General features: G+C 43.2%; 1 protein-coding gene across 11 annotated transcripts; it reads left to right on the plus strand.

Annotated features, from left to right (window-relative positions):
• The first annotated feature begins 281 nt into the window (after positions 1-281).
• TCP11 (t-complex 11) lies at positions 282-23,791 on the plus strand. 11 transcript variants are annotated; one of them, XM_017853607.1, is made up of 10 exons: positions 282-479; positions 810-947; positions 4,892-5,003; positions 11,919-12,039; positions 19,066-19,286; positions 20,691-20,827; positions 21,055-21,272; positions 21,361-21,542; positions 22,316-22,479; positions 23,206-23,791. In XM_017853607.1, the coding sequence occupies exons 2-10, from the start codon at positions 824-826 to the stop codon at positions 23,436-23,438; spliced, it is 1,512 nt and encodes a 503-aa protein (XP_017709096.1). In that variant the 5' UTR covers positions 282-479; positions 810-823; the 3' UTR covers positions 23,439-23,791. The 11 variants fall into 11 exon arrangements, with proteins under 11 accessions (XP_017709096.1, XP_017709097.1, XP_017709101.1 ...); XM_017853608.1 differs by having other exon boundaries at positions 4,907-5,003; XM_017853611.1 differs by having other exon boundaries at positions 379-479; positions 810-879.
• The last annotated feature ends 1,255 nt before the right edge of the window (positions 23,792-25,046 follow it).

Below are 25,046 nucleotides of genomic sequence, written 5' to 3' on the forward strand. Positions count from 1 at the left end.
CCTGGCGGCTCCTCCGCTTCTCCCACATGTGAGGAAAGAGCGCGGCCCCTGCGCCCCTGTGGCGGTGGCGGAGGACACGCTGTGAAAACAACCCTCCTGGGTGTGGCTCCGCTTCTCGGCTGTCTGAATAGCCTGAAGAAAAGCCCCACGCATGCTCTGGCCTCGTCTCAGCAGTTCCAGGCCATCTTTCTCGAGGGGCGAGAGCTGACCGGCAGGAACCGGCCCCAGCGACCAGCTCGAGGCCTGGTTGGCTTCCAGCTCAGGAAGTACGCCCGAGCCTGCCGCTTCCGGCCCTGGCGGGCTGCACGTGCTCGGCCCCGTTGTCCCGGCGACCGCGGCGGTTTGTTCTCAAACCCCGGCCTCTCCCACCGCGCGCAGCCCCAACCCGCCGCTCTGCCGCGGTGGTACGGTCCAGGCCGCTAGGCCGCGAGGCCCCGGGAGCGGACGCCAGTGGGCTACCCGCGGCGTGGGAGGAGGAGGTGAGCAGGAGGTGACGGCCTGGGAGCCGGAGGCTGGCCTGGGCCGGCGTTTCGGGCGAGGGGGGCACCTCGCCGCGGAGGAAGAGGCCTTCCCACGCGGCCCGCCGTGCGCCAGGCTTCGGTGGCCTTAGTTTCCTCGTTGCCGCCCAGGGCTCCACTTCTGTCTCACTCTCGACTTCCGCTCCTCCACGCTCCTTTTCCCCTGTCTGCAGCTCAGCACACCCAAGACCCTGAGGCCGCTACCCTCTTCCCGCCGCCCCCAGGGACTCCCTTGGCAGTTGGGGAGGCCCCTTCCCCGGCGCCAACAACACGCCTTTCTCCCTCACCCAGATACCATCAGCAAAATGCCAGACGTGGAGGAGAGTGTGCCCCCGAAGGACCTTGGCGACTCAGAGGACAGGTCCTGTAAGCCCGAAACCTCAGGACCCCCCCATGAAGACAAGAGCGGCCCCGAGGACCCCCCTCCCTGTAGGTCCAGCTCGGCGGTCCCTGTGGCCCCCTAGAGGGTGCTTAGTGTGGGGGGTCCGCAGACCCCCTCATCCCTCAAGTTTTCTCTCTTCACCGTCCCTCTCTTGTTTGTCCTTCTCTGTTTCTCCCCCACCCGCCTTTACTTACAGGCCCGAGGGCAGAGGTCTTCAAAGAGTTTTTGGTCCCAGAGAAAGAAGTGACCCAAGCGTGATTACTTGAATCTGACAAGATTTGAGACTGAGTCGGTTCAAAGCTCTCCTTTGTATTGTATTTTGAATATGTAGGGGGAATTGGCAGATAGATCTGGGGTTGATTTTAAAGAACCCAAATGATCCCAGACGGGAATTGGGTTTTCTCAGTGCTTTGCTAACTCAAGAAGTAGTAGTGTCCTGGGCCCAGTCTCTAGCTCGGTTCTGTAGTGGATGTTCTTTCGTGTTCTTATTGGGGCACAAGGTCTTCTCTGCGCTTTTTGGTGGGTCCAGTCTCACTGGGACTCATGCTGTATTTCTCTTAATCTCCAGAGAACGTAACTAGTCATCAAACTGAAGAGCTGTCCGCGTGCACCAACTCGAGAGAAGATTCTTGACTATTGAAATGCGAAAAATTAGATTGAGGCTTTGAGGCTGAATTAGATTAGTTTCTCTTGTGGCCACATGGGGTCGCTGCTGGTTAACAGAATGGTACCAAAAGACTTACTGGAGGCATTTTCAACAGCCTTGAACCTGATGTGGGATGAAAAGTCCATTTTTTTGGTACATACAATTTAAGTTTTTTAGGTGTCTATTTAAATGAGTCCATATATAAAACAACTCTCAGTAAAATGAAAATCAAATTCCTTTTAAAAAAATTTGAAATTTTGTATACTAGGTTGACTTGGTGGTTATATTACTTGAAAATGTTTTTGTCCTTGGGATGTGGATTTTTAAAATCTATTTCGGTTAAATTTTATCTCTGATTTCTCTTTGAGCTCTCTTCGTTCCTGAATTTTAGTGCTGTTTTGGAATTGCTTAGTGCTATGTAACTTTTAAGCAACAGAACAGTCTTATCAAGGCAGGCTATGAACTTTGATTTGTTGTAGTTGCAAAGTGTTTCTATGTCTATTTCCCGCCGTCCCTCAGTAAGCTGCTGTAGCTCAATCCCCTTCTGAAGATTTTCTCTTAGCTCTCATTTAGCATTCGTGAATTAGCAGTGAGTCTATTTACGTATTTGATTGTGTTTTGCCATTTGGGCTGGAACCAAAGACTTCAGAGAGGCTGCAGAAATAAAGGGTCCACTTAAATCAAGCATCCACTTAAGGTCCAGTTCACCTTCATGTTTACCTAAGCAGGGACTCAGTGGATTTTTGGTAATGGTCTACAATCCCCTTAACTTTTTATTTTTAAATATCCTGTCTGCTGAAAAGTAAAAAATAACACAGTGAATGCCCACATTGTTAATATTCTGCCCTATTGCTTTTTCTCGCTCCCTGTATTCCCCTCCTGCCTTTTAAAATTACAACGTCATGACTTCTTTTCATTTTTGTTGGTGGTGGTGGTCTTTTTTGTTGGTTTTTTTGAGACAGAGTCTCTGTCACCCAGGTTGGAGGGCAGTGATGTGATCTCGGCTCACTGTAACCCTTCTGGGTTCAAGTGATTCTCCTGCCTCAGCCTCCTGAGTAGCTGGAATTACAAGCATGTGCCAGTATGCCCAGTTTATTTTTGTATTTTTAGTAGAGACGAGGTTTCACCATGTCAGCCAGGCTGGTCTCGAACTCCTGACCTCAGGTGATCCACCTGCCTCAGCCTCCCAAAGTGCTGGGATTATAGGCAAGAGCCACAGCACCTGGCCTTGACTTCTTTTAATTTTAAAATTTTTGTGGGTACATAGTAGGTATGTATATTTATCAGGTACATGGGATATTTTGATACAGGCATACAATGTGTAATAATCACATCAGGGTAAATGTGGTATACATCATCTCAAGGATTTATCCTTTGTGTTACAAACAATCCAATTATACTCTTTTAAGTATTTTAAAATGTGCAACTAAATTATTGTTGACTATTGTCATTCTGTTCTCTCAAATACTAGATCTTATTCATTCTATTTTTTGTACCCATTAATCCTCCGCGCTTCCCTGCAACCCCCCAACCCCCTACCCAACTATCCTTCCCAGCCTCTGGTTTTCTGTCATTCTATTCTCTATCTACATGAGTTCAACTGTTTTAATTTTTAGCTCCCACAAATAAGTGAGAACATGTGAAGTTTGTCTTTCTGTGCCTGGCTTAATTCGCTTAACATAATGACCTCCCATTCCATCTGCGTTGTTACAGATAACAGGATCTCGTGTTGTTTTTTTGTTTTTGGCTGAATAGCACTCCATTGTGTATATCTACCATTCGTCTGCTGATGGACACAGGTTGCTTCCAAATCTTGGCTATCATGAATAGTGCTGAAATAAACATGGGAGTGCAGATATCTCTTTGATACATTGATTTCCTTTCTTTGGGGTATATACTCAGCAGTGGGATTGCTGGATCATATGGTCGCTCTATTTTTAGGTTTTTGAGGAACTAAACCAAACTATTCTCCATAGTGGTTGTACTGATTTACATTCCCACCAACAGTGTACGAGGATTCCCTTTCCTCCACGTCCTCACCAGCATTTGTTATTGCCTGCGTTTTGTATAAAAGCCATTTTAACTGGGGTGAGATAGAAAGTCATGACTTTACCTCTAAATATTTCATTGTGTATCTAAGAACAGGGGCATTCTCCTATGTAAATTTCTACAGTAACCTTATTTTCCTTTTACATTTTAAATATTTTACTATAGAAAAATTACACATTTATGTATTAGTGTGTAACACATAAATTACACATTTATGTGTTACACACTAATACAATGAGCCCCCATTTATCCATCATTCAGCTTCAACAATGATCAACTTGTGGCCAATCTTTGTTCATCTACATCTCCTCTACATCTTGGAGCCAAATAATTTTCTGTGAAAAATCATGACACTTCATCAAAAGAGAGTGATAAAATATGATGTATTGTATACAACTTCATTTTACACACCAAGTAATCATTGTAACTACCATATATACCTATTATGTGTGAATGCTATCAGCTGTACTATAGTTCGGCACTAAAAACTTAGAACAGTGGTTGCCAAATGCCCATGCTGATCTGTGACAAAATTCTTAGCACTATTTAGTGAAATTAAATCATAAAGATATTGTAATGAGTTTTCCTAAAGTTAATTCGATTTAAAGGTCTGCTTTTATTTTGATAATATTTCCTTTCTGTTTTTTTTTTTTTGGAGGTTAAGCTATCTTTTCTTTGATGAAATTATGATTTTGGTGGTGCTAGAGTGATTTTTATTTGCTTGTTTCACTGTCCATACTAGGCAAAAGAAAAAGTTGGCAAGTTGTTTTCAGTTGCTTAAAATATTTTCGGAAATTTTATTAGTCTGTGAAATCCTAAAATCTGAGAACTACCACTTTAGAAGACCAAATGACTTTGGCGCTATTCAGTAACATCTGAGTATTATCCGTAGGGAGAGTTTAGCTTTCATCATGTGTAGCATCAGAGGCAGGAAAAGGAACGTGGAACCTTAATACTTAGATAAATGTTTATTTTTGCACATTTCAAATTATTGTTTCTTTGCTGCTATAAATACGATTTTACTTTTAAGAGAAAAGTTTTTCATCTGTTTCACTTCCTCCTTTTTTTGTGAACTAGCTATTTGCCCTCCCTTCCCCCAGTGTGAGACTACTATTCTGAAAGTTTCTAGCGCTGGCATGGGGCATACGGTGCAGAAAACATAAATCACTAGAATAATTGGGTGAGTCTGTGTAAGACCAGTTTGATTAATCTAAATTTGGGGCCTACTAGATTGAGTGAATCTCTGACTAAAATAGAAATTCAGACTTGCATGGGCTCATTGTTGTCCACCATCAGTTCTTTCTGTCACAGGTCTGACAAAAACCGTTAATGAAGTTTCCAAGCTGAGCAACAAGATTGGGATGAATTGTGATTACTACATGGAAGAGAAGGTTTTACCTCCAAGCAGGTATAGACTCTTCTTCTTTCATGTTGCTCATCCTGGCTTAGGTACTTAGCACTAATGGCTTCAGATCAGACTTGAAGCATTTTTATTTAATGGTACAATCAGTATTTAAACCTGAGAGGTCTCAACAACTTAAACAGAAGAGTACTAAGTTGTAATTATTAGTACCAAAGAAGGTCAAGAAGCAAATGTTACTTAGCCAACAAATAAACCAAAGCAACACTTGTTAAAATAAATAGGGTGGATTTCAGATCTCTGACAAACTTGGAGGAAGCAGCCTGTAGTACTTAATCTGTTGCTGCATAACAAATTACCCCAGAATTTAGCAGCTTAAAATAATATTTCATTTTTCCATTTTGGGTGGTTTTAATTTTTGGAGGCAGGGTCTCGCTCTGTTACCTGCATGCGGTGGTGTGGTCATGGCTCACTGCAGGCTCCACCTCCTGTGCTCAAGTGATCCTCCTACCTCATTTTCCGATTTTTTTTTTTTTTTAGAGATGGGGTCTCACTGTGTTGCCCAGGGTTATCTTGAACTCTTAGGCTCAAGCAGTCCTTCCGCCTCAGCTTCCCAAAGTGCTGGAATTACAGTCATGAGCCATTGTGCCCAGCACAATAATATTCATTATGTCATAGTTTCTGTGGATGAGAGATATGGGCATGGTTTAACTGTATACCTCGGGCTTATAGTCTCTCATGGGTTGTAGTCAGTCTGCTGACTCTTGGCCAGAGGCTCCCTCAATTTCTTGCCACATGGGCTTTTCTATAGGGCAGCTCTAAACATGGCAGCTGGCTTTCCTCCAAGGGAGAGAACAAGAGTGTGTGTGAGAGATGGTGCCCATGACAGAAGCCAGTCTTTGTTACCTAATCTCAGAAGTGACATCCCATTGCTTCTGCTACATTCTTTTTTTTTGAGTTGGAGTTTTGCTCTTGTTGCCCAGGCTGGGGTGCAATGGCGCAATCTCTGCTCACTGCAACCTCCGCCTCCCGGGTTCAAGCAATTATCCTGCCTCGGCCTCCTAAGTAGCTGGGATTACAGGCATGTGCCACCACGCCCGCTAATGTTGTATTTTTAGCAGAGATGGGGTTTCTCCATGTTGGTCAGTCTGGTCTCGAACACGCAAGCTCAGGTCATCCGCCTGGGCCTCCCAAAGTGCTGGGATTACAGGCGTGAGCCACTTCTACTACATTCCATTTGCTATAAATGAGTCATTAGATCCTGCCCACCCTCAAGGGGAGAGGCTTCCACAAAGATGTGAATACAATTGGCCCTTGTTATCTGTGGGCTCTGCATCCCGTGGATTCAACCAACTGCATATAGAAAAAATTAGAAAAATGAAATAAATAACACAATAAAATAATACAAAATAATACAAAATTAAAACCAATATTGTATAACAACTACTTACATGGCATTTATGTTGAATTAGATATTTAAGTAATCTAGAGATGATTTAAAGTTTATGGGGCCAGACGTGGTGGCTCACGCCTGTAATCCCAGCACTTTGGGAGGCAAAGGCGGGCGGATCACGAGGTCAAGAGATCGAGACCATCCTGGCCAGCATGGTGAAACCCTGTCTCTAGTAAGAATACAAAAATTAGCCGGGCATGGTGGTGCGAGCCTCTAGTCCCAACTACTCAGTAGGCTGAGGCAGGAGAATCACTTGAACCCAGGAGGCAGAGGTTGCAGTGAGCCAAGATCGCGCCACTGCACTCCAGCCTGGCGACAGAGCCAGACTTCGTCTCAAAACAAAACCGAACCAAAAAAAAAAAAAAAAAAAAAAAGCCTATGGGTGGATGTGCATAGGTTATATGCGATACTATGCCATTTTGTATCAGGGACTTGAGCATCCATGAATTTCCGAGGGGGATCCTGGAACCAATCCCTCTTGGATACCAAGGGATGACTGTATCAGGAAGCAGAGATCTTTGGGGCCATCTTGTCAGCTGCCTACCATATAGCTCCTATCAACTACCCTTTTAAGTGGCTTCATACTAAACAGGCACAGATAAAGATTTTCTGTTAGTGGTGTTTTGACTCGGGATTTTTTTTCTCCCAGCTTCATAACTCAGCTTATTTATCAAAATCTGAACTCTGTTGATAAAGAATGCTTCCACACCCACACCAGGCTTTATTTTTATTATTCTTAGTTATATTGACATTGTGGTAAAGAAGAACCATTCAGTAAGTATGAATTGAATTGGTTCTGCTGGTTTATTGACAATTAAGTGGGTAAATTTCAGTGTCAGATTTTTTTTTTTCTGAGACAGAATCTTGCTCTGTTGCCAAGTTGGAGTGTGCAGTGGCATGATCTCAGCTTCCTGCCATCTCGGCTTCCTGGGTTCAAGCAATTCTCTTGCCTCAGCTTCCCGAGTAGCTGGGACTACAGGTGCGTGCCACCATGCCCAATTAATTTTTGGATTTTTAGTAGAGGCGGGGTTTCACTGTTAGCCAGGATAGTCTCGATCTCTTAACCTCATGATCCACCCGCCTTGGCCTCCCAAAGTGCTGGGATTACAGGCGTGAACCACCACACCCAGCCCAGATTTTATATTTTTAAGCAATTCTTGGTCAGGCACAGTGGCTCATGCCTGTAATCCCAGCACTTTGGGAGGCTGAGGTGGGAGGATCACTGGAAGTTAAGAGTTCAAGACTAACCTGGGCAACATAGTGAGACCTCGTCTCTACAAAAAAAAAAAAAAAAAAAAAAAAATTTTTTTTAAATTAGCAAGTTGTGATGGTGCATGGCTGTAGTCCTAGCTATGCAGGAGACTGGGGTGGGAGGATTACTTGAGCCTGGGAGGTCAAGGCTACAGTAAGCTGTGCTAGTGCTACTGAACTCCAGCCCAGGTAACAGAGCAAGACTCTGTCTCTAAAAAAACAAATTGTAAATATTGTATCACAGATGAGGCTGAGAAAAGAAAACACAATTAAAAAATAACATTTTTCTAATTTTCCACCAAAAGACAAATAAATAATGACAACTTATGATTCATTTGCATCCTTAAATGCTTTTGTCAGAGGGTCACTGCGGGGTGTCTGTTACTAAAGGGCCTCTCTCCATCACATGTTGCTCCTCTGGTCTTCATGCTCTTTTGATTTGTTCTTGACTGATGTTAGCAAGTTTCCATGCCAGGCACAACTCCGGGAACAGGTATTGACCAAACTCGGGTCTCTCAGCTTCTCTCTCACTGTTTAGATATGTTTGTTGCTCACAGGGGAGGAGAGAAGACTGAAACTGGGAGAATAAGGTCTGTGATAGGGTGGTGGTGAGGGAGTTGCAGGTGCATGGAGGGATAGAGGGATATGGCAGGTAGAAGAAAAGAGAGATGGAGAAATGAAGCCAGAGAAATAGTAGTATTCAGAGCTGGGTTTCCAAGTATGGTGATATAAAAAATTATGTTGGGAAAAAGGCTGAAATTGTTTGAGGTTAGTCATTATTGGCAGTTGGCTTTACCTTAGGTTCATAGGATGATTTTAATTACAATTGTAGGTTCCTAAGGGAAATTTCGTTCTCAGATATTCATTTACCAGGCATTTATTGAGTCCTTACTATGTCACAGGCAAAATGCTGGGTGCTAGGGATAGAGATACAGATAAGGCACTGTTTTTGCTGTCAAGAAGCTTTTGTAGGGGAGACAGTTGAATAATAGCAAATGACTAATTAGGCTGATAAGTTCACTTGTAGCTGCACATATATAGAGTTTAATGAGAGTGTTCAGCTACCTATGGAGGATAAGGGAAGATTTGCCTACGGAGGAAGATTCGGCCTATGAAGACTTGAGTTTTGGATGTTGAGTAAGTGCTTTCCAGGTGGTCTTGGTGTGAAAGGTTGCACCAGGTAGTGGTGACAACATGTCAGAGGCAGAGAATGGTGGTAGAACATGGTATGTTCTTTCCAACCAGCTTGCAATGACTGAGCACAAGGTGTTACAAGGTGGAAGAAAATACATTGGAAAGAGAGGGCAGAGTGTATGATATAAGGTAACATAAGACATTTATCTTGCTGGTGATGGGGGAGCCCCCAAAGGACTTTAAATAAGCATTACTTCATGTTAAATATGGCATCTTAGAAAAAGCATTGTTTTTAGAATGAATTGGTGGCAGTGTGGAAAACAGATTATAAAGGAACAAGACTAGAGGCAGGGAGACTAGTTAATTTAAGAGATGATGGTAGCAGGGGGCCGGGCATGGTGGTTCATCCTTGTAATCCCGGCACTTTGGGAGGCCAAGGCGAGTGGATCACTTGCAGCTAGGAGTTCGAGACCAGCCTGGCCAACATGGCAAAATCCTGTCTCTACTAAACATTTTAAAAAAAGCAAGCCAGCTGTAAACCCAGCCACTCAGGAGGACTTTTCCAGGAAGTCGTGTTGTTGGAATCACACAGTATGGACCCTGTTCCGATTAGTTGTTTCACTTAGTAATTTCATTTAAGTTTCCTTTATGTTTTTTGTGGCTTGATGGCTCATTTTTCTTTTCTTTTTTGTTGTGTGTTTGTTTGTTTGTTTTTTTGTTTTTGAGATGGAGTTTTGCTCTGTCACCCAGGCTGGAGTGCAGTGGCACAATCTCGGCTCACTGCAACCTCCGCCTCTCGGTTTCAAGTGATTCTCCTGCCTCAGCCTCCCGAGTAGCTGGGATTATAGGCGTGTGCCACCATGCCTCTGCTAATATTTGTATTTTTAGTAGAGACAGGGTTTCGCCATATTGGCCAGGCTGGTCTCCAACTCCTGGCCTCAGGTGATCCGCCCGCCTTGGCCTTCCAAAGTCCTGGGATTATAGGCATGAGCCACCGCACCCGGCCTTCTTTTTGTTTTGAGATGGAGTCTCACTCTGTCGCACAGGTTGGAGTGCAGGGGCACAATCTTGGCTCACTGCAACCTCTGCCTGCTGGGTTCAAGCGATTCTCCTGCCTCAGCCTCCTGAGTAGCTGGGATTACAGACATACACCATTTCACCCAAGTAATTTTTGTACCTTTGGTAGAGATGGGTTTTCACCATGTTGGCAAGGCTGGTCTTGAACTCCTGATCTCAAGTGATCCACCTGCCTCAGCCACCCAAATCATTTTTTTATCATTAAATAATATTCCATTTTATGGACAGTTTATTTATCAGTTGAAAGACATTTTTGTTTCTTCTAAGTTTTGGCACTTATGAATAAAGCTGCTATTAACATTTGCATGCAGGTTTTTGTGTGAACATAAGCTTTCATTCATTTCGGTATATACCCAGGAGCGTGATAGCCAGATCATATGTAAGAGTATATTCAGTTTTGTAAGAAACTGCCCAGCTGCCTTCCGAACTGGCTGTACCATTTACATCTGACCAGCAGTGAATGTGAGTTCCTATTTCTCTACATCCTGGTCAGCAATTAGTGGTGTCAGTTTTCTGATTTTAGCCATTCTAATAAGTATCATATAGCGGTGTCCTTTTTTTTTTCTTTTTGTTGTTTTAATTTGCAACTCCCAAATGACAAATGATGTTGAGTGTCTTCTCATATACTTATTTGCCATCTGAACATCCTGTTTGATGAGATGTCTGTTAAGGTCTTTGGCCTATTTTTTAATGGTTGTTCATTTTCTTATTATTGCGTTTTAAGAGTTCTTTGTATGTTTTGGATACGTATCCTTATCAGAGATGTATTTTTCAAAGATTGTTTCCTAGTGTGTGGCTTGTTTTTTTTTTTTTTTTTCTCTTAACAGTGTCTTTTACAGAGCAGAAGTTTTTAATTTTAATGAAGTACAACTTAGCAATTTTTTCTTTTGTGGATTATGTTTTTGGCATTGTATCTAAAAGGTCATCACCAAACTCAGGGTTACCTAGATTTCCTCCTATGTTATCTTCTACAAGTTTTACAGTTTTGTATTTTGCAAGTAGGTCTGTGATCCATTTTGAGTTAACTTTTGTGAAGGGTTTAAGGCTTATGTTTAGATTTTTTTTTTTTTTTTTTTTTGTATGTAGATATCTAGTTGTTCCAACATGATTTGTTGAAAGACTCTCATTTCTAAATTGAATTGCCTTGGCTGGGTGCAGTGGTTCATGTCTGTAATCTCAGCGCTATGGAAGGCAGAGGCAAATGGATTGCTTGAGCCCTGGAGTTCAAGACCAGCCCGAGTAACATAGCGGGACCCCCATCTCTACTAAAAATAAAAATAAAAAAATTAGCTGGCATGGTGGCTCATGCCTGTGGTCCCAGCTACTCAGGAGGCAGGGGTAAGAGGTTTGCTTGCACCTGGGAGGTTGAGGCTGCGGTGAGCCTTGATTGTGCCATTGCATTCCAACCTGAGTAACAGAGTGAGACCCTGTCTCAAAAAATAAAATAAAACAAATTTCCTTTGCTCCTTGTGTTTTTTTCAAGGTGAAAAAAAAAGACTTCTTTCTGGCTTCCATTACTATATAGATGGTAGTGCCACTAAAATTGAGAATACAAGAGGAGCAGATTTGGATGAGGAAGATAATGAATTTAGTTTTAGATATGCTGATTTGGAAATATCTGTGGACCTTTGGTATTTTCAAAGAAGGAATACCCTTTCCTAGATTTCAGGAGTATAAGAAAATGAAAGATCATTTAGCTCAATGCTATGTGTATACACAAATGGAAATCAAGTTACATATCTAGGCTAGATGCACAGTCAGTGCTAAAAGTCAGCCTGACTTCTCTCCATTCAGGGCTCTTTCTACTGCAGAGGGAGGGCTGCTCTGGAACCACAAGGAGCCCTTCTGAGAGGTTTTGCCATTACCCTTGAAATACAAATAACCCTAGCTTGTTCAACTCTGCTGCAGTTCCAACATAGTTCCTGGCCTTTCCCTGTTATTATAATGGCCTTTTACCATACCAAATTCAATTTGGGGTTTAGGAGGTTATGACACTGTAACTGTTTTTTGGGTTGAGAGAGTAATCTGCTCATTTAACCCCCTTATAGTCTGGAAGGCAAGGTCAAGGAGACAGTGCACAATGCCTTTTGGGACCATCTTAAAGAGCAACTATCAGCAACTCCCCCTGACTTCAGTTGTGCTCTTGAACTTCTGAAAGAAATTAAAGAGGTGAGTGACCTTCCATTTGTAAATGTAAAGTTTCTAGACATCTCCAGCTCATTGGAGTGTCAGTGACTAGCAAATCTTAATGGAACATGGTCCATGAATCAGTCAGAGACTAAGCAATAGACAGAAATCACACAGTAATTTCAGCATGGAGGGTTTAATATAAAAATTATAATGGGAATTGGAGAAATGAGGGCTTGACTAGTAAGAGTAAAGAAAACTAAAGAATATTTGAATATCACATATAAAGGGCATCTCTCATACCCTTAGGGCTGAGAGAGGCCAACCAAGGACCTCATTTGAGAGGGCATAGGTATGCCATGAGAAGTTGCTGGCCTATGCATGCTGCTGACAACAGTGCACTGCAGGAGCCAAGCACTAGAGAAGCTATTCATGCTACAGGAGCCAAGAACTGCAGGAGCCTGCCGAGTGAACATACCAGAACCAGGAATAAAAGCTCTTGCCTTTGCAATGTCTTTCTAGTATGTGGCAGACATACCTTAAGGTGACCCACAATGTTCTGTACCCTTGTATAATCTTCTCCCCTTGAGTGGATGAGATTTGCAACTTCCAAGCAGTATGGCAAAAGTGATGGGATATAACTCCCATGATTACATTTCATCATATAATACTCTGTCTTAGGAGACTGGAGGGAAAGATTCTCCTGCTGGCCCTGAAGAAGCAAACAGCTGTGTTGTGAACTGCCTATCGAGCGGGCCACGTAGCAAGGAACTACAGGTGGCTTCTAGGACCTGGGGTTAGCATCCAGACAATAGCCAGTAAGAAGCTGGGGCCCTCAAGTGTACAGTTGTGAGGAAATGAATTCTGCCAACAATCTGAATGAGCTTGGAAACAGAATCTTCCCCAGTCATGTTTCCAAATGAGAATGCAGCCCAGCTAACACTTTGCTTGCAGGCTTGTGAGACCCTGAACAGAGGACCCAGCTAAACTGCATCTGTACTTCTGACCCACAGAAACTGAGATAATAAATGTGTGGTGTTATAAGTTGCTAGGATTATGGCAGTATGTTATATAGCACAGAAAACTAACACCTTCTGCTGATGAAGCTTAAAATGTGCCATCTGGCAAAGGAAAGATGGAAAGGACTTAGTTCCATTTTCACAGAGCAAAGAACAATGGATTTGGATCTGTGAGGCAATATATTGATAAATGGCACAGTTCATACCTTTGGCTACTCAGCTTCCACATGCAGTCTTCTATACACATTTGAATTCCTGAAAAGAACTCTTACAAGACAAATAGCTAATTATTATTTATCCTCCCCCGCAAATGAGGAGACATGGCCCAAACAGTTATTGTATCCATCACTGGTCACTCCTCAAATTCAGTCAGTTTCACTGAATATTCTGTTACTTGAAGGCTAAATCATAAAATTAACTTCTAACAACTTGTATATAAAATAACAATGGAAAGAAAGGAAGAACAAAATGTTGACATATATAAATAAACATACATATAATAAGCAAAGATAATTTTTATGGTCCTTGTTTCCATAACTGGTCACAAGGCTCTAGTTGTTATCTATGGCTTCCTTCTTCCACTGTTCATTCATTCCATATTTCCCTTGTCCTTGGCCAGAACTTCAGCTGGTTGGGGTTCTTTATCTGGTGCAGTGACCCAAACCTTCATTGCCAAAGAGTCTGAGACATTTTGCTTTATTTGTTTGCTGTGGTTTTCCATTAACCTTTAATATTGAGCTTGGAAGTACTAAGAGGCAACTCAGAGAACCTCCTGAGTTTCAGGCATAGTCTTTCTTACCCCCATAGTGTGGCCACAATCCAGTTTCTCATTGGTACTCAGGAGCAAGTACTGCAGCCAGTACAGTAACTCCTTTTTTAACCCTTTTGGTTCAGTGGTATAAGGAGCCCCCAATGGCCAGGTGACAGTTTCATCTTCTATTTCATTGGAACCAATGCAAGTATTTCACACAAATCAGCAGACCTAAAAGTTGGCAGAATGGGAAACAAAAATCCTGCAAGTGGGTTATCAGGTGTACCAGTAAGAGGAACCAGTCCTACTTCTACTGCTTGATTCCTGGACCCATGTATTCTGGCATTAGGGTACAGCACCATGGAATGGTCTTTGAAGCTGGGCACAGTGGCTTACGCCTGTAATCTTATCACTCTGGGAGGCTGAGGTGGGCAGAATGCTTGAGTCTAGGAATTTGAGGCCAGCTTGGGCAATGTGGTGAAACCCATCTCTACAAAAAATAGAAAAATTAACCAGGTGTGGTGGTGCATGCTTGTAGTCTCAGCTACTCAGGAGATTGACACAGAAGGATTGCTTGAGCCTGGGAGGCAGAGGTTGCAGTGAGCTGTGACTGTGTCACTGTGCTCCAGCCTGGGCAACAGAGAAAACCCTGTCTCAAAAAAAAAAAAAAAAAAAAAAGTTGTTGATTCAAAGCATATATTGCATCCTCTAAGACCAGTTCCCTTCCTTTCAGGTATTGTTGCTCACCTAATGCTGTAATTGAGTCTAAAATAAGCCATTCTGCTTTTTCGTTAGGCCAGTTGATTCTCAGTGAAAGCTTTTTGGTCAGACCAGTTAATTTAGTAGGTATGAATTCACTGCATTTCTTTTGCTATGAAATGAGTTCCTTGAGCAATGCAGTGGGGCATGCAAAGACCCAGGACAGCTGAAAAGGCATTCTGTGATTATGTGGATGCTGGTAGCCACATATTCTGAATATGGCAACTCCATATCCAGAATATGTGTCTATCCAAGTAAGGATGAATCTCGCCGTCTCTAAACTGTTAGAGGTCCAGTGAAATAATCTGCCATAAGATGGCTGGCTGATCCTCCCTGGGTAATGGGCCATATTGTGGGCTTTTAAAAAATTTATTTAATTTTTTTTTAGGATTTGTTTTTGTTGTGGCAAAATATTCATAACAAAATTTACTATCTTTTAGTGTTACAATTTACTGGCATTAAGTAAATTTACAATGTTGTATAACCATCACCACTATCCATTTCCAGAACCTTTGAATCTTCCCTAACAGAAATTTTGTACTTATTAAAGAATAATTTCCCTTTCCCCTCTCCTGCTAACACCTGTACTTTCTGTCTCTATGAATTTGACTACTCTAGGTACTTATAAGTGTAATACAATATTTGTTCTTTTAGTTTTGGACTTGTTTAACTTAGTGTAATGTTTTAAAGGTTCATCCATATTGTAGCATATATCAGAATGTAAATCCTTTTTATGGCTGAATAATATTATATGGATGGAATACATTTTGTTTATCCATACATCTGTTGATGGACATTTAGGTTCTTTATGGATGCTTTATGCCTTTTGGCTATTGTAAATGCTGCTGCTGTAAACATTGTATAGAAGTATATATTTGAGTCCCTGCTTTTAATTTTTCTGGGTATATACCTAAAGGTGGAATTGCTGGATCCTATGGTAATTCTATGTTTAACTCTTTGAGGAACTGCCAAACTGTTTTCTGTTGTAGCCATACCATTTTATATTCTTACCAGCAATGTACCAGGGTTCCAGTTTCTCCACATCCTTGCCAGCATTTGCTATTTTCCAGTTTTTATAATGGCCATTCTAATGGGTGTGAAGTGGTATCTCATCGACTTGCATTTCTCTTAATGGCTAGTGATATTGAGCATCTATTCATGTGTTTGTTGGCTATTTGTACATCTTCTTCAAAGAAATGTTTACTCAGGTACTTTGTCCATTTTTAAATTGGGTTGTCTTTTATTGAATTTTATGCTTTTGGTATCATATCCTGCCAAATCCTAGATCATGAATATTTACACCTATGTTTTCTCTTAAGAGTTTTGTAGTTTTAGCTCTTATGTTTAGGTTTTTTTTTTTTTTTTTTTTTTTTTTTTGAGATGGAGTCTTGCTCTGTCACCCAGGCTGGAGTGCAATGATGCGATCTTGGCTCATTGCAATCTTTGCCTCCCGGGTTCAAGCAATTCTCCCACCTCAGTCTCCCGAATAGTAGCTGGGATTACAAGTGTGCGCTATCACGCCTGGCTAATTTTTAGTATTTTTAATAGAGACAGGGTTTCACCATTTTGCCCAGGCTGGTCTCAAACTCCTGACCTCGGGTGATCTGCCTGCCCCGACCTCCCAAAGTGCTGGGATTACAGACGTGAGCCACTACCATTTTGAATTAATATTTTTATATGGGGGTAAGGTAAAGGTCCAACTTTGTTCTTTTGCATGTGGATATCCTCTTTTCCCAGCACCATTTGTTGAAAACACTGTCCTTTCCCCATTGGTTCTTGGCATTGTTGTTGAAAATCATTTGACCATACATCCAGGTTTTATTTATCAGCTCTCTGTTCTTTTGGTCTGTGTATCTGTTCTTATTACCAGTATATGCTTGGTCTCTTATAGGCCATTTTCATTTGATAATAGATTGCTGCTGTGCATGTCCAGTCTTGTAGCTATGTAAGTTAGACAATACCTAATTCCTGATGAGAAGCTTAGTCCACATGGTTACCCAGTGTTCTATAGTAAGGTGTTTACTTTCTACCAAGGCCCAAGAAGTTGTTTCTCAAAAGGTGAATAATTATCAGTAAAGAAGGAATAGATTTGCTTCCAATTCCTAAAGGTCCATGTGTGGTTCTCTTATTGGTGCTTGCAAGACATTCTATACAGGACCCTTATTTGCTATGGACACTTAAAGTGTCATTGGATCTGCAGGATCATAAGGCCCAAATGGTAGAGTGGCTTGTACTAAGTCTAAACTTGCTGCAGAGCCTACTCTTGCTCTAATTAGTTAGCACTCCTCTACCCCCCCCCAAAACAGTGGGTAACCTTGAGTGATTCTAAATAAATCAAAATCACTCAAATGAATGTCAAAGTAGCAAACACAGGTGTGGTGCATGTTGCCTTAAAATCCAAAAGGGGCCGGGCGCGGTGGCTCAAGCCTGTAATCCCAGCACTTTGGGAGGCTGAGGCGGGTGGATCACGAGGTCAGGAGATCGAGACCCTCCTGGCTAACACGGTGAAACCCCGTCTCTACTAAAAATACAAAAAACTAGCCGGGCGCGGTGGCGGGCGCCTGTAGTCCCAGCTACTCGGAGGCTGAGGCGGGAGAATGGCGTAAACCCGGGAGGCGGAGCTTGCAGTGAGCTGAGATTGCGCCACTGCACTCCAGCCTGGGCGACACAGCGAGACTCCGTCTCAAAAAAAAAAAAATCCAAAAAGGGGCTGGCTATGGTGGCTCAGGCCTGTAATTGTAGCACTTTGAGAGGCCAAGGATGGTAAGTTGCTTAAGCCCAGGAGTTCAAGACCAGCAGGGACAACACAGCAGACCTCCATCTCTAGAAAAAAAAATCTTTTTAAATAGTTGGGCATGGTGGTCATACCTGTAGTCCCAGCTACTTAGGAGGTTGAGGTGGGGGGATCATTTGAGCCCAGGAGGTTGAGGCTGCAGTAAGCTGTGATCATGCTACAACACTCCAGCCTGGGCAACAGAGCTAGACCCTGTCTCAAAAGAATCCAAAAAGGAGGACCAGGTGTAGTGGCTTATGACTGTAATCCCAGCACTTTGGGAGGCCAAGGCAGGAGGATAGCTTGAGACCAGGAATTTGAGGCCAGCCTGGCAACACAGCGAGACCCTGTCTCTACAAAAAAAAGAAAGAAAGAAAGAAGGAAGGAAGGAAGGAAGGAAGGAAGGAAGGAAGGAAAAAAGAAAAGAAAGAAAGAAAGAAAGAAAGACAACAAACTAACCTGGATATGGTGACATGTGCCTGTAGTCCTAGCTACTCAGGAGGCTGAGGTGGGAGGATCACTTGGGCTCAGGAGTTGGAGGCCATGATCACACCACTGGACTCTAGCCTGAGCAACAGAGTGAGACTCTGTCTCAAAAGAAAAAAAAATTCTAAAAGGCCTACTAAGTATTATGCCTTTTTTTTTTTAATGGTGGGTGGTTCAGGTACAGCAATTTGTCCTTCACCTTGGAGGGCATCACTTGAAAAGCTCCTGACCACTGAAACTCTAGAAACTTTACTGAGGTGACAGGCCCCTGAATTTTTGTGGAGATCATCTGCTATCCTCAAGTTTGCGTGTGTTTAAGGCATCTAAAGTACTTGAAACTTGCTGGTCATCAAACCTCACTCATGGTACCAACTTTTTACCAGAGTCCAATCAAGAGGCAGAAACCATGCAGTAATTTGAACAAAGAAGCTTCCACAATGCAGGAGCTTGCTGAGAGGAGCATACCAGAGCCAAGAAGGAAGGCCCTTTTCTCTTGCAGTTTCTTTTTAGCACCCTCTTTTGACAAAATCTAACACTGTGCCAGCTAGGAAAGGAAAAATAATTCAAAGGCCCAGCTCCGTTTTTGCAGAGTAGACACTGAAGGGTAGATTTGGAGCTGAGAGGCTCCAAATTGGTAACTGGCAGAGCTTGGCAATTAAAATAGATAGTATGGAGCAACTTTGATTTTATTTGTTTAACATGAAGGTAAACAGTTGAGATCTTGCTATGAGAACACCATATTCTGTTCAATTAAATATTCATTGAATCTTATCCCCTAGGCCCCCACCATGTTCCGTGTGTTACAGAGGCACAGGGATGAATAAGAGTCCCTGTTTACCAGGAACTTATTTTGGGGGTTAATAGGCTATTTCAGTGACTTGCAACAGCTCCTATGCCTATTTCATCCTTGCCCTTTAAAGCAAAATAATCTAAAAAATGCCTCCCTTTTAAAGTTAAGAGACCTCATCACCATGTGATGGTGGGTATTTTATATTTGTTGTACCCTGTATGTCTTTTTACCACACTCCTTGATTTTATTCATCTCTATATCTCATTCTGCCTAGAAAATGATCTACTATTCCTGTAATTGTTCCCCTTGAGCCTTGAATTATCACTAGCCTCTAAACAAAGATAAATAATATTCCACGGGAAATTTAGGGACCCAACTTCTTGATCCTTAAAAAACATAGGCTGGTGTGTCTTTAGCTAAAGGGGTTGCCCATTGGATAAAGTTTGGGGCTCTAAACAGATCAACTCCTTTGACTTTCTTTCCTGGGCAGATCTTGCTATCACTGCTATTACCACGCCAGAACCGCCTGAGAACTGAGATTGAAGAAGCTCTGGACACGGACTTGCTCAAGCAGGAGGCAGAGCATGGGGCTCTGAAAGTCCTCTATCTCTCTAAGTATGTTCTCAACATGATGGCTTTGCTGTGTGCACCAGTTCGAGATGAAGCAGTGCAGAAACTAGAAAACATTACGGATCCTGTTTGGCTACTGAGGTATGAAACTTGGTACTGCCCCCAGAAACCTGCTTTAGCCCCTGAGCCAGGAAAAGCTGGGCCAGACCTAGATTATAGCCATTGTCTTGACCAGCTATTCCCTGCTGAAGACCTGACTTAACACCTTTTTTCTCCTCTCTGGTCAATTCACTCTTCTTTTCCAAAGATGGCCCTGCAGGGCCTTTTGGTTATCCTGGCTTGATTGGACCACCCCTGTATAATACCATAAGACAGTACAGTACATACTTCTTTCTTTTAAGGAGTTAAAATATCCCTTTCCCAGGTTTTCTTTCTTTTTCTTTTTCTTTTTTTCTTTTTTTTTTTGCGACGGAGTCTTGCTCTGCCACCCAGGCTGGAGTGCAGTGGCCGGATCTCAGCTCACTGCAAGCTCCGCCTCCCGGGTTTACGCCATTCTCCTGCCTCAGTCTCCCGAGTAGCTGGGACTACAGGCGCCCGCCTCGTCGCCCGGCTAGTTTTTTTTTGTATTTTAAGTAGAGACAGGGTTTCACCGTATTAGCCAGGATGGTCTCGATCTCCTGACCTCGTGATCCGCCCGTCTCGGCCTCCCAAAGTGCTGGGATTACAGGCTTGAGCCACCGCGCCCGGCCTTTTTTTTTTTTTTTTTTGAGATGGAGTTCCACTCTTGTCGCCCAGGTGCAGTGATGAGATCTTGGCTCACTGCAACCTCTGCCTCCTGGCTTCAAGCAATTCTCCTGCCTCAGCCTCCTGAGTAGCTGGGATTACAGGTGTGCACCACCACACCTGGCTGACTTTTGTATTTTTAGTAGAGACAAGGTTTCGCCATGTTGGCCAGGCTGGTCTCGAACTCCTGACCACAGGTGATTCACCCACCTCAGCCTCCCAGCCTCCCAAAGTGCTGGGATTACCGGCATAAGCCACCATACCCGGCCCTTGGGCTCTTTCCCAGGTTTTTCTTCTTCCAGTTCACACACTATGAGGAGACAGTGATGGGTGGTCATCCCTATTTCACAGCTCTAGGAACCAAGACCCAGAAAGTTAAAACAAAACAAAACAATTGGCCCAATGAGTCAAAAATAGCATCACCTATAATCCTACTTCCTGAAGAGAACTGTTAGCATGCTGGTGTATTTCTTTCCACTGACTACCCTTTTTAAGAGACAGCAGAATGACCATAGTGAAGGAGATCTAGACTGAAGGCTTCAAGGTCCAGAGACTTAGCTGTTCCCAATTCTGCCACTGACTCACGCTGGGTATTGGGTTCTGGGCCACATGTCATCTTCTGAAAATGTAGGAGGTAAGACTAAGTTAGTCTTAAGGCCCCTCCTTACTCTAAAATACAGTGGTTTAATGACTCCTTGGGTGGGTTTCTAGCTTACTAGGTTCCATTTCATAGTATAAATATTCTCTTTCCCCTTGTGTCAGAGGGATCTTCCAGGTTCTGGGCCTGATGAAAATGGACATGGTGAACTACACTATCCAGAGCCTTCAACCCCACCTGCAGGAACATTCCATTCAGTATGAACGGGCTAAATTCCAGGAACTCCTCAATAAGCAGCCTAGTATGTATATAATGTGAGGGCAGGAGTGGGAAAGGTACTACCTTGGGTCTGACTTTTATAATGTTAGAGAGTCCTCTGTCTCTTTTTAGGAATAGAAAGTTGCTTATTAGGTGAGGGGAGGGAGCATTTATTTATTGACTAGGAGTATATCTTGAAAAGAACCTTGGTCTTGAAGCCTCAGAGATGAAGATGCTAAAGATGCTTATATACTCCCTTACCTGTCATAGGTCTCCTTAATCACACCACCAAATGGCTGACCCAAGCAGCAGCAGACCTTACCATGTCACCTCTGACTTGCCCAGACACTTCTGACTCCTCCAGCCTGGCTGGCCCCTCTCCCAACGAGGCAACCAACAACTCAGAGCCCCTCAGCCCCACAATGGTGCTGTGTCAGGGCTTCCTGAACCTCCTTCTCTGGGACCCTGAAAATGAAGAGTTCCCTGAGGTAGGAATGTCTGGGGGCACTGCCTTATTTTGTATTCAGGGCTTCCATCGGGACTTCCCCTGACAGCCTATTCTTCCCTGGTTCCCAGACCTTGCTGATGGACAGAACCCGGCTGCAGGAGCTGAAGTCCCAGTTGCACCAGTTAACCATCATGGCTTCAGTCTTGCTGGTGGCCAGTAGTTTCTCTGGCAGTGTTTTGTTTGGCTCACCCCAATTTGTAGATAAACTGAAACGCATAACCAAATCCCTGTTGGAAGACTTTCACTCCAGGTGAGCTGCATAGTTATTTTTTAGAGCAGAAGGTGATATGTGGTATTTAGAACATAGGCAGGTAATGAACGATTGCTTACTGTCTACCACAAACCACAGAAAGGTCCTTTGGAACCAACTACAAAGATTGTTTGTTTCTTCCCATAAGTGGTCATAAGGCTTGTAACAACAACAACAACAAAAAACCTTTCTTCCAAAAAGGGTAGTGTGGAAGATAGTTTGCTGCAAAAGGGTCATTATCTAGTTGAGTGGTGACAGTGGGCTGGTATCATTACATATATACAGGACTTGGTCAGTCAGTCAGCAATATTGATTAAACATTCCACTGTGTGCAGGCCATCACACCAAAGGAGAAAGAGGAATCAGAAGGCCAGGTTGTAGTTATGAGGTGGGACAGATGATTCTGGAAGATGCCTAAGAAAGTCTTAAACATGTATATGTAAAAATCAAGTCCATGGGACTAAAGAACGCTGAGCGGATCCAAGGGCACAACTAAACACTTTTCCAGAGTTGATTTTATTATTTACTTTGTTTGCTAAGAAGTAGAATACGATGCCACATATAGAGAATAGCTGGTGTCTTGAGGGTTACCGTGAGGACATTGTACCTACCCACTGGGCCCTATAGCCTGCCAGGGGCTGGGGTTTGGGGGTGGAGAGGATGGCTGACATTCTCCCTCAAGTGGGCCTGGCATCTGGTATACAGCATGCTGGATTCTGGGCCTATGCCAGGGTTACCTGGTAGGTGCCAGCTTACTTTCTTTCATGGTCTAGGCCTGAGGAAGCTATACTGACTGTGAGTGAACAGGTATCTCAGGAAATCCATCAAAGCCTCAAGAATATGGGCCTTGTTGCTCTGAGCAGTGACAATACAGCATCTCTGATGGGACAGCTCCAGAACATTGCCAAGAAGGAGAACTGTGTCCACAGTGTTATTGGTGAGTATGCTTGTGGGGTAGTGAGAATGGTGAGGGAAGAGATAGATCCTGACCGTGGAACCCCAACCTTTAACAACTTGAAGCATGGTAATTGGGTACGTCATTGTTTAGCCTTGAGTTTTTTCAAAATGCTGGGTTGAAATCATATCCATCTCAGTTTAAAGACTAACTGTGGTTCTCAGCATGATTTGCACCCAGAAATTCATGACTTCTAGGCGTGGGATATATCTAGCCGACCTGGTTAAGTCACTTGGACCAACAGGTCATTCTCTAACTGCACCCAAGAAATCTGACATTCCCCCATCTCCCAACAAGAAACTAGTGCTGAATTTAGCTGGAAGACATGGTCCTATAGTGGGGAATCCCCTACCCTCATGCTGGAGTGGAGGCCATGAACTTGGCCAGCTTGCTCCTAACCTTAGCCATCTGAAGGATCAGTCTAAGTTCCTCCTGTTATGTCAAACACTCACTAGGATCTAACTGATGGCTACTTAAACAATCTTTTGAATAGTCTGAAATTTACTAACACACTAGTTTTTTATATTTGTCCTTGAGAGCAAGATAGCAGCCCCCTTTCCAAACAAAACAAATTTCCTTATCTATAGGTAATTGGGCAGGTTGGTACATATCTGTTAACTTAGAACATGGGTGAGTAGAGCGCAGGGGGAATTTTCTCCCTGAAGTCTGTTTGCCCTTTCCCTTATCACTGTATTTTTCTGCTCACAGATCAGCGAATTCGTTTGTTTCTCAAATGCTGTTTGGTTCTTGGTGTGCAGCGGTCTCTGTTAGACCTTCCTGGAGGTCTTACTCTCATTGAAGCAGAACTGGCAGAACTGGGCCAAAAGTTTGTCAACTTGACACATCACAATCAGCAGGTGTTTGGTCCCTACTACACTGAGATCCTAGAAACCCTCATCTCCCCAGCCCAGGCACTGGAAACAAAAGTGGAGTCTGTTTGATAGCATCGGCTCAGAGCCCTGGTACCTTGAACCCAAGAGGAGGCCTATCATCTTCCTGGAGTAACATCACCAGTGACCAGCAGACAGTGAGCTTCTGTCCCAGGCCCTGCAGCCAATACTCTAAGGCTGTAGGGATCAAGCATGTAAACACCAGCTGGCCCAAATCCATTCACTAATAAACTTCTTAAGTGCAAGAAATCCTCCATTTTTCCTGTGCTGCAGGCTGAGGCCAAGCCCTATGACTTTAGCCCTCAACTAGCTGAGAAGCCAGCAAGCCCTCAGTTTTCCCCTCACTGGCTATTTGTACCTTTCAACATACAGAGCGAGCAGCCAAGACAACTAGGTGCTAGCGTTATTTTCTTTTTTGAGACGGAGTCTCGCTCTGTCACCCAGGCTGGAGTGCATTGGCCAGATCTCAGCTCACTGCAAGCTCGGTGGCTTGAGCCACCGCGCCCGGCCAGCGTTATTTTCTTTAAGGGTAAAGCATTACTCTGGGGGAGCTCTTAAAACTCTGGAATTATCCAAATTGTGAATATAAGGGCTTCTTTGGAAGCCTTTGTTTTGTCCAGTTCACCTCAGGAGAGGACATGGTTTAGGGAAGTTAGCTCATTTCTAGGACCAAATTTCCCTAAAGGTTTCAAAGAATGCAACAAGAAGTCAAGGGATATTAAGAGCCTCAGTTTCCTCTTCTGTTGCATGGTCTGACGCAGTATGCAAACCCGGGACTGGATGAAAATGGATATTGGTTACAAACAAGCATTCTGTTGAGGACAAGTTCAGAGATCATGGAACCTCTCTCTCAAGTCTTCCAGAGTTCAGACATGGACAGTTAGGTCTGTGACTGACTTGTATCAAGTTTATTCTGGTCCTGTTCTTTAGCCCAGTGAGTCTCCTTTCCCTCATCTCTAAGCTTAGAACACCCGGTTCTTCCAGACAGAGGTTCTGCTTCTCCATTCTGAGCAGTTGTGGTTGTAAGCTCTTGTTGGCATCACAAATGAGAGATGTTCTAGGAAGGATTTGGGCTTGTCTCCTGAGATTGTAGAGACCAGCTCATTTTCAGACTGACTGTAGCAGACCGCCTCCAACCTAGTATGCTGAAATGAAGAAAATTTTCGATTCAGATTTAGAAAATGGAAATTTAGTTATGTGTTCTCAAGGCAAGGTGAAGAAAAACAATGTTCTCGTCATTTCAGGTGATGGAAGTTGCTGAGTGTTATACACCTAATCTAGGAAGAACAACAGAAGGGGGATTTGAGTTCCATTAGGCCCAGAGTTTCCTTCTAATTGATTTCCTTTTTTAGAGGGTCGATCCTAGGTAGGTGACAGAGCTAGGTCAACACAATGTGACTTTTACTATGACCAGAAAAGCTGGAGGGCCTGGATCATTCACATTTTTCCAGTCTTATAACTAGACAGCTTCAGGATGGGGAAGTCCAGATAAAGTGGTATGTTTAATAAACAGCGAGGCTTGCCCAGTTGGATTCTCTGATTTGCAACTATTAATTTGAATTTTTTAAAAATCTGCATTTTGGAAACCTCATTATTTTAGAGGCAAAAGTACTCTGAAGGGATTCCTGGGAAGAAGATTGTCCAGTTAGCAGGTGCAGA

The sequence above is a fragment of the Rhinopithecus bieti genome, unplaced genomic scaffold (genome assembly GCF_001698545.2).
Source record: "Rhinopithecus bieti isolate Rb0 unplaced genomic scaffold, ASM169854v2 scaffold_36553, whole genome shotgun sequence".
NCBI classification, from domain to species: Eukaryota; Metazoa; Chordata; class Mammalia; order Primates; family Cercopithecidae; genus Rhinopithecus; species Rhinopithecus bieti.